This window comes from Gavia stellata, chromosome 25 (assembly GCF_030936135.1).
Source record: "Gavia stellata isolate bGavSte3 chromosome 25, bGavSte3.hap2, whole genome shotgun sequence".
NCBI lineage: Eukaryota > Metazoa > Chordata > Aves > Gaviiformes > Gaviidae > Gavia > Gavia stellata.
In genome coordinates, this window is record NC_082618.1 from 7,701,993 (window position 1) to 7,717,535 (window position 15,543).

The following is a 15,543-nucleotide window of genomic DNA, read 5'->3' on the forward strand; positions in this document are numbered from 1 at the left end:
CTGTTCAACAGCCCAGGAAATCATAACTCACTGTGATTTCACCCTCTGCTGATGTGCAACTGCTGTGAAGTCACACTTCTAAAAAACACACACTAACCAGAATCACAGCCCTGATGCCAAAGCTGCATTAACACGATTCCTGGTTTGCCTGTAGACAGCTCACCTCCTCGAGCATGGGAGCCATTCCCACTCCCTCTGTGCCTCAGCTCTCCCTCCTTTCCAGAAGTGGTGGGGAAGGAAAACAGTTTAAAAGGCACAGCTTGACAAGAACATATCAGGCACTTCAGTTTTGGTTCCTAGTAGCGAGGTTAAAAATACCAGGAGGGTCTCTTCAAGACCCCTTAGTTTTCTTTAAGACTGTTCCTAACAAAGCCTTTGAAACTGCGAGCACAAAGAGCAACTCTGGTGGTATATATGTACACATTAAGGGGAGAGGGAGGTATAAAACACAGGGTTCATGTTTCAAATGGACAGTAGGAAGGGCAGGGATCATGTCTGTTACGAAAGGCTTTACCTTGCGGCGTACAGTGCAGCGGTGACACATCCACTCCCCTGGAGGCAGCATTTCCTCACTGAGCGGAGGGTTGCTACAAGAGAAATACAAAGCAACACTTTACTGTTATTTCTGGAACGCCTCTTCTCACATATACGCAGCCTGAGTTAGGGTAGCTCTGCAGGTTCCATTCCCAGGCACTTCCTCCTTTTCTTCACAGTGATGCTCCCTGGTTTCGCTCCCCCATACATCCACCTAGCAAGACACCTCTAAGAAGCTAGTCTTCCATGACACCCATCTCGTCTCCACGATGCAGCATGCTCCACAGTTTCAGAGGACAGTCTTAGAATTGAATAGCAAAGATAAAGGGAAGATTCACTTGTGTGCAACCCATACCTCCCCCCTAACACCAACACCTCCTTAAATAACTCGATTACTCCATGTAAGAGTACACAGATTGCTTTGCAGTAAGCACAGTCATACATCTAGGTATTTCCATCCCTTGAATTTGCAGTGCGAGTCCAACTGAACAAGCTGCCATGAAGTCTACACACTGCTTCCCATGTACTCCATCCCTGGGCACACTTAATGGTGGAAACCACTTTCTATCTTAAGACAACCCAAATACTCTTAAAAAGTGTCACCATATACAGCTTGCCTTGGCTATGAAGCGCAAGATACATCCTACTCATATGGATCTGCACTTACTATAAAAGCTGTATCACATCAAAATGACATTCTCATTTTGATGCTAGAAATAAACCAAAGCAAATTAGATGAAGGAGTAAGGACTATTTTGAGAAACACTTTTCTTCAGTTAAAAGCAGAGCAGCATATGTTAGATGATACACTTTCCTTACAGATCCTAGTACTAGCTCAAGTACTTTCCAACACCTCTTTATCATTAAGATTTGTTATTTCAGCAAACTGCTGACTGTTGCAGGAAAAGCATACATGCTGTCAGATAAACAGCTAGTTACCGTGCAGCGTGGCTTTAAGATACACTTTAAAAAAAGTTCTGCCTACTGATGCTAGAGACAGCTGCATAGCAAGCCTGCTCCCTTGCACTGAACACTCAATGGATGCACTGTTGCAGGACCTGGAAGCTCCATTTCCCACTGCCTGGGAAATGGGTTACAAGGGATCCAGCTGGGACTGACTGGGTTACAAGGTGATCACGCAGTAGTGCGGCCACATTGGCAACGAGCTTACAAGACCGGCCCAAGAAGCCACATGAGCATGGGCAGCCAGACTGAGGTTCACTTCAGGAGTCTCTATACTGTTTGTTGCACCTACAGACAAATATCAAACCAAATCCAAGTTAAACTTTAAGATTCCTCCAGCGCTGACAAGCCAGAGAGGATAAGATGCATCTTTGTTGGCCAGTAAGAGCTGTGCTTTGTGGCAAAGGGAGAGGCTGCCTTCCTTGAGAATCCTGCTCCTAGCACAGGGAAATGGCACAGGATCCCAGCCCAGGCTCCCAAGCTTGAGCTGTAAAAACAAACACGCTTCCTTTGTTTAAACAGAGTCCCGGCGAGCCTTGCCCCGAGCACGCCAGCGTGCCGACAGAAAGCCTCCGCAGGTACCGCAGCCATTCAGGGTCACGCTCGGTCTTGCAACACTGTGCCTGGAAGACTGAAGGATGAACACAGCAAGAACCAAACTGGTAATAACCTCAGCATTTCTGGTGTCAGGCTCTGGGGAATTCAGTAGAGCCAACACATCTGGCAGCCATTTTGAGGAGGAGTGCAGAATTTCAGAGGCCTCTGTGTTCCAGGCACTTCAGAAACACAGCGCTCTGCATATATGCGCAAACATACCTGCAAGCTTATGTTTCTCATTTCCTGAAGGACTTGGATGAACAAGAGATCAGGCTCTAGACGAGAGCACCAGAGTCTGTACTACTGGCTGCCTTACATGAAGTCTCAAACGTTTGGCTGAAGCAGTAACTCCCCCCTGCCCCAAACTAATCTTTTGCAAATAGAAGCGGGGAAGGGGGGTGGAAGGAGGAGAGTAACAAATGATCCCCACGTGCTCGCTGCAGCGTAAATCCATTCTGAGTCCCGAGGTGGATCCTGCAATAGCTCAGGTTTTACTCCTGCTAGAAACCGAGCTCTTAGATCTGCAGGTACAGCTAGTATGGACTTATCTGGCCCATTTCCCCCTCCCCTCCCAGCGCCCCAGGGGAAAAAACCCTACAGACTTTGATTTGTTCGTAGTGAATTTTAGCGCTCTGAAGCTACCGACGAACGTGCCTGAACCGCTGGAAACACGTCTGCCCCATTCCAATGCACGCGCAGCGTGCCAGGGATCCACGCGCTGCCAGATGCCTCCGGTTATTTGTTTTAACTGTTACCTCCATCTTACGCATTTTACAATAAAACAATTAATACCACGGTGAATCTTGAGAGATGCCTAGCAGAGTCAGAACAGGTTTCCTCTCCAGTGTATACGCTATTGTCCCATTTGTTATGTTTGAACTATATGCTCAACAAGCATGAGATCCTACATACGCCGTACTTTTAAATGACAGCTTAGAGAAGCATTTTAATGAATGCTGCTACCCAAAGGCCTGTGGAAAGATTAGTTTCAGACCAGCAGCAAGGTTTTAGCTCTCCGACTAGCCTCCTGAGTTTTTTGCTTGCTGTCAGGGCCTAACTGCTATAGCAAGTGTATTAAAAGACTGATTCTGCTTCTCCTGGTTAATGAACTGTTCATCAAGGCAGCTCACTGCACTAACAAAGACTGATGAATGCTGTTCCTGCACTGCTGGCCTCTCCGCAAGCAGAGAGCATTTCCTGGGTCTTAGCATAAAGCCAGGGAAGCACTAAAGAATGTGGTTTTAATTGACTAGTTATGACCACATTCTTCAACCTTTTACTGTAAGCATAAGAGAAACTGATTTTTAAATCTGAACAAGATACTTGATCTTCATAACCAAGGTAAGAATTAGCACTTTGGCGGGAGCACCCCGGCCGCTTTCTCCCTATCTTTCATAGGTTCATTAGCATGCAGATCTCCAGCGCTAGTGTTTGCTGCCAACAGGACCTGGAATTGTACAGCACCAACTTTATCTTCAGTTACAACACATCTCCTTTCAACTACACACCAATCAATTATACCGTTCTGTATAATTTAGCTGAATCTTCATTTCAGAAAGTTTCCCCTTTTGTCATCACAGACAAGAATGGTGGCCAGCGCTATTTTACCTGGAAGGTTTGGTGTGACCCGAATCAAATCTGCTCAGCAGAACACACACGTTTCTGAATTTAAGACAAAGATAGCTCCGAAAAAGTGAGTCTGACTTTCAAGGTTAGTATCTATACAAACACCTGGAAGACCAACTCATACAAAGCCTCTGAAAATTAAAGGAGATGTTTATCACTGCCTATTCAAAAGCCATTACACTGATACAAAGTCACTTGCCATAATACTAGTCTTGTGACTTTTTCTAAAGAAGTTAAGTGGCGTCTCCTGAAATTCATACCAGATTTGTGTTGTCAAGACTTGCTCTTGTAAACTTTTGGACTAGCTCCCACGGTCAGAACATTATGCAAAGCCTCCCTTAAATAAAATGTAAACGGCTACGATGAAATCAAAACTCTTCAAGAGTTATCTGTATATTAGAAGTTTTTATCAAGCAAACAATAGCATGAAGCCACTTAGCTTTTCAATTTCACACTCTGGAGCTCTCATACATCAGATGCCTGTTGTTAGTCTAAATCCTGTAATTACTCTTCACTTTGCTGACCTCAATAAATAAGTAAACAAACGCTCAAAGGAATGGCATCTTCTTCAATACAAACAGGGCCATAGCTCTCAAAGGAACCAGTTATAAGCAAACCTGAAGTTATTTACACATGGCATTCCTGGGGGCCATCTTGCGTCAACAGCACGTTGACACTGCTGAGCACACGCTCTGGACCCACCAGGCTACAGCCAGCTATCAGGCTGGGGCAATGGTGGCAGGAAAACAAACCAGTGTCTGGTGAAGCTTTCCTGAATAACTTTGTCTTTCATGTCAGTTGTTTTCAACAATCGAACTTAGATTTTTTTTTTTCCTGTGCGGGGGGCAACAGTAACCCCATGAAAAAATGTAGCAAAGAACATTTTTCCTTCTCAGAAATCTAATTAGCTTACCAAGACTCAATGACAGGCTTATGAAGGATGCCGGTTATGTTTGCCAGTTAGGCAAAGGAAGAAGGCTTTTGGCCCTTCTGTTGGACTCCTATTTATCCCAGTGATGGACAGAGCTACAGCTGTTCTACCAGCTTCATAAAGAACAAGGCTCCCTGGCTTCCTACAGCAGGGCCTCAATGGCAGCCGTAACTAAAACAAACCAGGAAACCAACCTCACTGTCAGTGCATCACAAGCGCCCCATTGAGAAACAGAGAACGTTGCATCATTTACAAATTCAGTTCTCTGAAACAGTTTTACTGCGCCCAAGTTACACGCTTCTGGTCACAGCTGCTCCAAAACCCTGCAGGAGGAGGACACCTGGAAGCCAGTGCTGGGAGCCTCTACCTTATACATAATAAAACCACACGAAACAAGCTAACAGCTGCAGCCTGTTTCAACTTCCTCCCTGTTGCAACTCTCTTACCTTCTTATCGCAACTCTTGGATCAAAGAAGAGTTTACTATTTTCTGAAGACAGAAGTCAGACTCCATTACCTTAAAGACAGTAATTGAGCATCAGCCACTATACTTTTATCTGTGGTGCAACTCCTCCTGAGGGAACTAGTGAGAAAAAGCTTGATAGCAGCCAGCATAACTTTGTTTATATTGAAGTTAAAGTCTTGGGCATGCATATTAGAAGTTCTAAATTAGTAACATCCATCAAGGAGACCTGGACATCACTGGACAGGTCAGTACCTGATTATTTCGGCTGCCGCCATGCAAAGAAGGGAACCAAAGTGACCATTTCACAGGTCACCAATTATCCCATCATCTGCAACGCTGCATCTGCTTAGCATGCATCTTTCCAACAGCATGGCCAGAGTTAGAATAAGGATTCAGCAGCAGACAGAGAACAGAAACAGGATTAAAACACCATTATATGGCCAGACAGCGAGAAACAAGGAAAGGAAAGGAAGGAAAACGAAAGGAACACTAGCATAATCTGTCCACATGCCAGTACAAGAGCAGAGGAAGACTCGAACTCTTAAAGAGCTTAAGTAGTAATATCGTCAGGTATGCTGCATTCCAAAATTTCATTCACTGTGTGCTTCTTTTTACCTTCAAAAACAGCCAGCGTTCAACACCGCAAGGGCAGAACACGTGCTGACCAGTGGTTCAAGTCTCTGGCAGCAGTACTACTGCGCTCCTAAGAACCAGGTACCGTTCCACAAACCAAAGCCCTAGCGTATTGTGCATCTGAGTATTTTGTGAATGGTGAAGCCAGTGAAGTTATTTACTTGTATCCTTCCTCAAAACTGCTCCTGCTGGTCTCATCCCGGGAAGAGAGAGCTAAGTACCACCTCACGGAAGCACGTGTTATCTACCTTACCTGGCTTCTGTCCCACAGGGGTCCAGCCTCCTCCCCGTGCACTCCTGCGCAGGCAATCCTGAGACTCACGGGGAATCAGAAAAGTTCCCTCCAACGTGATGAAGTAGAACTTTTTTGTCTCAGACCTGACAAGCAGGAGAGTCCAATAAACTGGATAAGCTGCGTGTAAACATGTGATCACCTGCTGTAATGAGTTACTTGTATTTATAGAAAGAACCTGGCCCACAGAGACCATTCCCTAGACAACCCATTAGTTATTACCCTCATTAACAGCTGACAAAAAAATTAAAGGAAGTATTGCTTTTTTAAGATATTAAATTTCCACAGATAGAAAAAACCCACAAGTATACATCTATATAAATAAATATCCGTTAAAAAGTGTATAATACCACCTGTACCACACTGAGGTTTTTTTATTTTTTTTTTTAAAATTAGTTTGGTTGGTTATGAATTCTGATACGTGGGACATATCTGCTACGGAACCATCCAGCTTTGTACTTATAAGCAAAAATCATGGAAGGCAATAGGAAGACTTGTTGACTTTGGAAAATTTGGGTCAGACCCAGAAATTGAGGCATTGTGCACATCCTGTCTCCCGTTTCTTTCCCGTGCATCACTCATGCCTGTACTGCAGACAATAGTAACAATAGCCTGAATTCAATGTCCAGATCCATTATTAAGTGTTCAGGTCTTTATAGCACCATCTTCTTAACAGATTAGAAGTCATCTTCTCAAAGCAGGATGACACACAGGGCAGCATCAGTGAAAAAAAAGAGGGCTGAGGAACAACACAGCTCTAGCGAGAATCACTTCATCCAATTTTGTCTTTAAAGAACAATAAATGAAGAGACATCTCTGGTGGGAAAAAAAATAATCAAAACACCGGTCTGAGAGGTTTCTGAGAAGTGAACACATTCAGCCCTAGCCATATTGAATGTGTTCAAAGGAGAGTGGGGTGAAAGGACAGAAGCAATAAGGTGGAAAAAAGGAAAGCAGCACATCAGAAGAGGATGAAGGACAGACCCATAAAAGCAAAGGTATGAATTTGTCTTCACACAGGCACAAGTGAAGTATAATTCTGACATCTACATGTGGACTAGGGTTTCCCAAGAACACTGGGGAGGAGGGGGAAAAGAGCAGCAACAGAAATATCCACCAAAAAAACCCCTTAAAGCAGGGTATAAATTCTTTTCTGCCTTTTCCGGATCACCTTCATATCCTGCTCCTGTTGCTATTCTAGACGGAGATCGCTGGGAAGTTCACATGATGCCTTGCCCAAAGTCAGAGGCTGTACAGGCAGGTGTTTCACACCAATCACTAGCGCTTGCCAGAAATTCAGCATGGGGTTTTCAGCCTGCTAAATTGCATCCTCAGGCCACTGCTTTCTGCAGGGTTCAAAGTCGATAATCTCCAGCTCCATCTAGTTTACTTCAAGTGACTCGTGCAGAGCAGACGTCAGCAGAAATAGGTTAGAGTTGGGTTCAGGCGCTAGATTTCCCCCAGCTGGCTGAGATGCTCTTTGCCTTTTGTACTCAAGATCTGATACACCAACTGGAAGAATGATTTACACAATTTTTTCTTTTTCGTTTTTGGCTACGGGGAGCATTTACTCCATACCCTAAAAAGGTATGTAATTGCATTACAACTGATATCTGTCAACCCCTTTATTAAAGGGAAGGTACAACACTATTTTTACTCAGCTTACAGAGTTACTGGATACTGCAGCATTCCTTCGAGGAAGCTGGGCAGACATCTAGCGAGCGGTGGAGTTGGAGGCAGCGTAAATCGACTACTGTAAGAAGAAAAAAACAGCTCTGACAATCTGACTGTGTCACAAAATCACAAGTTCAGCCAGTAACCTGACGTGGCAAGATGCTTTTTGCTTACACTCACTTCTTTCAAATCCAGTACTTCATACCCCTACAACAAAGCCATATTATACTCTCAGATACATTAGCATTTTCACAGGTCCAAGCTTACTTCCTGACTGGTTAAAAAAACCAGGTACATCCTTCTCACATGTGATTCATATTGCAACAGGCAGCACTCCCTAAATATTCAGACTTTGTAACACTTGCTTTCAGGAAGATACACCTCTTTCCTCCTCTGGAAGTAACTGCTCCCTTTCTTCACAGCAGATTCCTGCTATTTGCTACTGACTCAAGGATTAATAAGGGCTCCAGAGCACAGGAAAAACTCAAGAACCTGACACCTACCAGTGAGTCAGTCTAGCAACAGAAACAGTTTAACATCCACTTGTGTGGGTCAATAAACAGAAGAATTTATGTTCGTGCCTTTACTATGCAGAAAAACTGTTTCAGTATCGGCGCTACAACTGAAATCTCGAATCGACTCAGCCTGTCCTACACAGGGAGACAGCCAGGAGCCCTGCGTGCTGTGCAGGTGTTCTTCACACCATCGCAACAGCGCCTACAACCCAAGTCATAAAGGTCAGTTTCAGGGGGGGAAATGCATGTTTGGTCCTGACTCTTACTATAAATATACAGCTCTTCTGTTAAAAATCTGTAGCTGAGGTCAGTGTGGGGGCACTCCCCATCAGAGATGTCCTTCACACCTGCTGTACAGAAGTACAGTGGGATGTTAGACATGCTAATCCTGACTGCTCCTCACTTACTACCCCCACCTAAAGCAACACTGAGAAATGGAGAGAGAGGGGAGAATTATGAGAGCATTATACGATTTTGTGTAGTAAACACAGTAGTCCTCCCATTCCCAACTATAAGATCCACAGGCAGCCGTACCATCTTAACAGCACCGAGCTTGTAAGTGATAAAAAGACACAAGGCAAGCTAAATGAAGGTGAATATATTTACAAGATAGTGCTACTGAACTCCATAACAAACAGTCATTAGCAGATTAGTATTATGAATCTAATCCAATTAAGAATTTCCTTTGCAAATGCCTGGAGGAGCTGGAATTCCTCTGGGAAGACCTTTCCATGTTTTGAAAGGCTCCCGTGAGTCACGCCTGCAGGTCTGACATACCAGGAAAGACCAGCTCCGGAGCAGCAGGAACAAAGCCGAGAACCCTACCTCGCAGAAAGCTGCTGCATCCTACTGAACTTGAGGGGTCAACTCAAAAATGGACCCTGCAGCAGCACAAAAAGAAGACTTCTCAGTTCCACAAGTCCCAGTCAACATAAAACTGGCACTTTCAGAGGCACAGGGACAAAACAGAGGAGAACTTTCCTTATTAACACTCTCGTACTGCACCCTTTCAAACAGCTTCAGATCATTACAGATGTTTGACAGAATGGTAGTCCACACAGCAGCCATGTCTGAAGACAAAGCGTTAAGTTAAGCAGTTAAACATCCCCCTCCTTGACTTTATAGAATCCTAATGCCTTGCTCCCACCACTGTACACTGATGTTGAGAACAGCAGCAGTGATCCACGGCTTGATCCGAATGCCCAACTCTTGCCCACACTGCAAAATCTGCTCATGCTCAGTTTAACACGAGCAACACACACACACAGGTAAGAATCGTGGCTTGCAAGTCCCAAAATTAGATTAGTTCATCAAATTCTTACTGTGAATGGGTTTCTGGCGCCCTCAGGTTAAGTTCATAGATTTAGGCTGACCTCTCTGCCTTTGCATCGAGAGATCTGGGACAAAATAAGGAGAGCGAAAGATCTCGTTGGTACAACTTTGCTGAACAGAACTGCCAAGACTGATCATGTTACCATATCTGCAGACACATGCGCAGTGACCCTCTGCACCGAGAAACCAAGCCAGTGCAATTGCTTCCTTCTGGTTTAGGATCTAGACTACACTGGCCTCAACGCTACCAAAATACCAGAACCAAAGAGACATAAAAATGAAAGTTGCTGGTTTTAAAAAAACATACGTTGTTTTAACAAACTATCAGTTAAGACAGATTCATTTAAATTAATGTTTGGAACAGAATAGCTTACTATCTGATCTTCAAAACGCAATTACATGACCATTAGTTTTTTGCCAGTCGCTTAATGTAAAAAACATACCAGAAAGCCTCAAAATAAAAACTTTCTGCAGTTAAACTACAAGCTTTTTGGAAGCTGTCAGAAGTGTGCAAGAGTCACATCAACCCAGGTCATTCAACGTACTGAAACCCTGCTCCTCTGCAGTTCAGTTGGGCCTGAAGTTAGCCTCTCCGGCACCTTTTTGGACATCCTGCTACTCCCTGCAGCGGCAGATGCTTCAGACTATTCAAAGTTTCACCTGAAACCCCCGAGGCAGCCAAAGATACCCATTAAGGGAAGGATTAGCTAAGACAATAGACAGACTAGTGTTTCCCTCCCCTCACACAGAACAGATATTTATGTAAAAAACCCCAAGCTAGACCAAATGCCAAGATAAGGCAGGACATTTTAGACCTGAATAAGGTGGGGAAAGAGTTATTACCAGCCAAACACAACTTTTTTCCATTCTTTGTGCAAAGCACTTAACCGAGGTGACTCACAGAAAATATGCAAAACTCAGGCTAGTTTAGCTTCACCTACTTCTCTTTGCAGCTCTGTTACTCCAGTTCTTCGACAACAGCGCTTCGGCAAAGACTGCCAAATCAGAGGGGAAATGGAGCCAAACGCTCCAAATATAAACATGAAGAGGCAAGCGCTGCAAAAAGTTTGATGGAGCTAGCAGGCCCCAGTAGGGATGCAGCGTACCTCTCCCAGCACAGCCGCGGGGGGATCCAGCAGCTAAGGGAAGCCTTTTTGCTGGGCAGTGCCACAAAACTGGTACTGTCTGTTTACCGTAACAGGCACCTGGTCAGTTTTAGGCAACCCGGGTCACTTTGCCATACTAGCAGTGCTTCACAGCCAGCAGCACGCGATTTATAAGAGGGACTTGAACAGCAGCATTCAGCGAGGTTAGCGATTTTGGGCTCCTCCAACCAGAAACTCGGGCAGTGAGACTTTAAAAAAACAGGAAAAAAAAAAAGAAAAAACAAACACAAAACTGTTCTGTGTTAGTTCTCCCTCCTGTTGTCACTCCCCTCCCCCAGCTTGTTAACTAAACTTTTCCTCTCCCAGGGATCTTTCTAATCCTTCAGCGAAGCTGTAATGAATTTGCAACATCAGTCACTCTGCAAACCGAGTTCAACGTGAATCAAGCCTGCCATGAACTCAAGAAAATACAGGGAATTCTAACAATCCCATAGCCAGAAGGATATAAACGGGGAAGAACAGAGGTAGTACTGGAAAACTGGTTTTCAATCATGTAAGGAAGGAGCACACACCATTCCCAGGGGCCTGGGTTAAGGCAGAACATCAGAATGAAAATGCACGCTGCACTATTACCCAAAGCAGCAAACGACGGGCAAACAGCATAACCAAAAGCAGACTTAAAGAGCTAAAATTCCTATGTTCTGTTTTCAAGAATTACTAAGGACAGGAACAAACCTCTCTGTAAATTCAAACCTGAAGACAGTCACCTGACTGATATTAATCCCTCCCACCAAGCCAGTTTATCTGCAGCCAGGCTGGTAATCCTCCTGGTCCACGGGCTCTCACAGTACCTGTAGTTTAATGCTGAACTAGCGATTCTGAAACGGAGTTGTGAGAAGAGCTGACACCCTGACAGATGAATTGGGAAGTCACTTCCACCCACATTAATTCAGCAGAGCAGTCATTCCCACAGCGTATCAACAAAACTTGTTATTTACCATCAAAGACATGTAATACTACCAGACTCGGAAAGTTTTGGGGGTTTTGGCTGAGCGCTTTCTGTTTTCTGCAGAAGACAACAGGTTTAGGTACTAAATTGAAGTTAAGGCAAACTGCTGAAGTTTGAGAACCACACACGTACCTAATGAAGCCAGCTTGCTCGCTACAGGTTTAAACAACTCGATACAGAAGAGCCTTCTCTATGGAGGAAGAAACAAAACTAGTTTATGGGCCACTGAGCTGGGTTAAGTCCTGGGGTTGTCTGCAGCCTACTGCATGACTTGGGCTGATCACACCCTTGTCGTTCATTTTCTTTTATAATATGGCCTCTCCTATACAGCTTTAGTCAACTGATTACAAATCCTAGACCAATTAAGAGCTGCTCTTCTCTTTTTTTTTTTCCTCCTTTTTTTGCTATATTGATAATAAATGCAACCTGGTACTAAAGTTTTCAATAAATATTTAAAGAACAGGCAAGCTGTCGACACAATTCCGCTAGTATGCCCCAGCAGTATATTTAAACTGCTATTCAAATGACTTAAAACGAGCATTGCATTACAGCTGCTGTTCTTTAAATAAAAAAAAAAAGGAGGCAGAAAGGAAGTTGCAAGTGCTGCCTTTATGCCTAAGTTTATATCCAGAACGGAAGTTTACTTTAAGCAAGACGTAGGAGGTAAAGGGAAGAAAACACGAAAACAAAACTTGAGCATCCCTTTGAAACAACCTGGTGCACTTGAAGGCCTCGGCCGAGCGATGAAGAGAGGTCCACGAGCAGGGAGGCAGAACCGGGCCCAAGCCGGAGGCCTTTGGGCAAAGCCTGTCCAGCAGCACGCAGCTGGCCACTCCGGACCGTGCCACCTCCCACGGCAGGGTTTGGGCTACTATCGAAATGATCGCCCAAGAGATACCTCAGGAAAGGCAACAAATACAGTGAGAAGGTGTAATCAGAATTGCTCCTTCCATTTCTGTTCTGAAGGGTGACTAGTTATCCAAAGATTTTTTTTTATATATATATAATTATAATGCAACTAACTCAAGTACAGCCAAAGCTTTACAGATATCTGATTTACATGACTGTTTCCCACTCACTAACTACAAGAAACCTGCCAAATTAAGCCATGAAATTCAGCCAGATTTAGCCATGCACAAAGTGGTCTCATTTACAGTTAAATTCAGAGTCAACCACGAAACTCTACAGCGTTAGTCACAGCTCTCCCATCTCAAAATGTGAAGTTTTAGCCATCGCTCCAGCCTCACTAAGAGAAGGTTCAGGATGTGTTCGGTAGCACCCGAAAGCAAATACTGAGTTCTAAGCAACTACACCCGACAGAAGAAAAAAAACCCTCGAAATTAAAGCTCACCAAGAAGGCTGGACAAAAACCCCATAATTAGTGCTCTCCTAGTAAATATTAAGATGCTTTGCACTACCACCAGTAGCACTTCCTCAGGGTAGGAGGGATGATGTCATGGCTGCACACTACAGCATTGTCGGGTTCGTCTGACTATACGCTGCTAACGGGACACTCCCTACAGAACTGTAACCGCACAGTCAGTTTTCCTGGTATCAGCAATCAGTTTAATAAGTGTTCAGAGACCTGCAATTAGAATATAAACGCAGTACAACCACCAAGCAAAAGAAGAAGAAGAAAAAAACACAACAGAAAAAAAAAAAAAGCAAAGAGGAGACAGCTGTACCAGGGTGGCAAACAAAGCTCCAAAGCATGAAAGAGAGAAAGGAATGTGGTTAAAAAATCTCCCCTAAGGAAGAATACTCTGCACGCCCGAGCTTCAGCTGTTTGACTTGCCCCGCTCCCTCCTCCACTCCATTATCCACTGTGGCTGCGCTAATTTAACACAAACCGCCCGCCTGTGTCAACTGTTGAAGGAGAGATTTGGGTAAGGTGGCCTCGTATGCGTCTGGGCTCCCGCTGCAGAAAGGAAAAAACTTTGGGGCAAAAAGTTCAGATGCCTTTGGTGGGTCGCTTTGTGCCGAGAGCTTAGGAAGCTGCGAGGGAAGGCAGCGAGAGTCCTTCCCCGCTGCCGCCTCTACCGACTAGAGCTTTGCCACCGCCTCCACACGCACCTCGACTCCCACACGGCACCCAGATTTGCATGCAGGAAGATCTGCCTTCACCAACAAAGCCACGCAACTCCCAGCAAGAGGACCCGACTGCCCCCAGTTCACGGCAGTCACTCCCATGGATGAGACAAGCAGGTCCGAAGAGTCAGGAGGAAGGAAAAAAGGAGGGAAAAGAATAAACCCGGCCAATTTCAAAGTCTGGAGGCCTGGATTTCCACAGGGAAGGTATTTTCACGTTTGAGATACTGGCGGAGCGCTGCGAGGGTTTGGAAGTCATATATGCAGCCAAAATGGCGCTGAGAATAAAAATATAATTTAAAGGAAGGTCGCCATATTGTAAACAGTGAGGCAGGGAGACACAGAGACAGCAACCTCCATTATTCCCAGCAGCTGCAGCAGCACGGAAGCGCTGGGAACGTCAGGCCTGGTGCGGAGACGCCACCGCCGCTTCCCCCCCTCCCCGGCCAGGACCCTCCGGAGGCCCCCCCGCCCCCCCCCGCCACGAGCAACGCACCCTTAGAGAGGGGTGAGGAGGGGAAGTTATCCGCTCGGAGGGGGTGGGGGGTGGAAGGCCGGGTAGGGGCAGCACCAAAGCGGCCAGGCCGCGCAGCCAGCGGCCTCGCTCCTCCTCTCGCCCGCTGCTCAGCACAAAAAGAAAGGAGGGTGGTGGACCCCCCCACCCCCCAGAGAAAGCAGCGAGGGGGGACCGCTGTGGATTAGTCTCGGGGGGAGGGATCCGAGTGGGGTTTGCACCTCCTTTTTGTTCCTGCCTGCTACGCCCGGCCCTATGTGCCCCCCCAGCCCCCTCCCCGGGCAAGGCAGGGACCTAACGGGAAGCGGGAGCCGCTGGAGGGAAGGTGCTGCCTGGGCCGGGCCGAGCAGATCCGGGGGGAGACAGCGCCGAGCCTTACCAGCACTGGAGGTGGAAAGCGGCGGGGCAGTGATCGCAGCACAGCAGATCCCCTCCTTCCTTGCAGCTATCGCAGCTATCGTGGTTAGTGGCCCTGCCACTTCGCCTGGGCTCCTTCTCGGGCCTCCTGCTCTTCTTTTCCCCATCTTCGCTCTTGGGGGGAGCCAGGAGGGCTTGGATTTGCTGCACATGGACAGACAGACAGACAGAGAGGGGCTCTGAGAGGCTGGGACAGACCCTGACCCCGAGCGCCCTTCTCCCAGCTGCCCGGCGGGGGAAAAGCGGCCCCGGGCCCGCCGCGGTGGGGGGGGCGGACAGACGGACGGACACACGACACGGGACGACAGGGCCTCGGCCGGGCCCGCCCCGCCCGCCGGCCCCGTGTCCGGGAGGGCCTCTCCCGGGGATTGGGCGAGCCGCCTCCGTCCCTCCGCACTTCCTTGTATGGCCACGGGGCTCCGGGGGGGGTCCCTCGCCATTTTGCAGCCCCGCGGCCTCCCCGGTCGGGCCTCCCCCCTCCGCGGCCCGGGCCTCACCTCCATGAGCCCCCCGGAGGTGTCCAGGTCGTAGACGATCGTCTTGGTCTCCATCTTCTCCCACATTCATCCAGCCCGGGAGCGGCCCCGAGAGCCCCCCCCCGGCGAGAGGGAGCGAGGCGGGGAGGGGGGGGCGGCCCCTCAGCGGCGGCGGCTCCGCGTCGAGGGGGCGGCGGCGGGGGCGGGCGGGCGGCGGGGCCTAGCCCACGGGCCGCTGCGGCTTGCCCGTCGTCCTCCTCCTCCTCCAGCCGGGCCCGGGGGCGGCTGCGGGGGGCCCCGCGCCCGCTGCCATGCCGCGCAAGGGGGGAGGGAGGGGGCGGCGCGGCCCCGCGCCCGCCGCCGCCGCACAC

The 15,543-nt window shown here is 47.2% G+C and overlaps 1 protein-coding gene across 1 annotated transcript in view; it reads right to left on the reverse strand.

The window, feature by feature from the left end:
* PHF12 (PHD finger protein 12) overlaps positions 1-15,272 on the reverse strand; it is a 32,260-nt gene extending 16,988 nt beyond the window's left edge. The window contains exons 1-3 of the mRNA XM_059829150.1: positions 15,194-15,272; positions 14,659-14,840; positions 515-587 (exon numbers count right to left, since the gene is read on the reverse strand). Coding sequence (XP_059685133.1) covers positions 515-587; positions 14,659-14,840; positions 15,194-15,259 — 321 coding nt within the window. The 5' untranslated portion in view covers positions 15,260-15,272. The remainder of the gene's footprint in view (positions 1-514; positions 588-14,658; positions 14,841-15,193) is intronic.
* Positions 15,273-15,543: the final 271 nt, after the last annotated feature.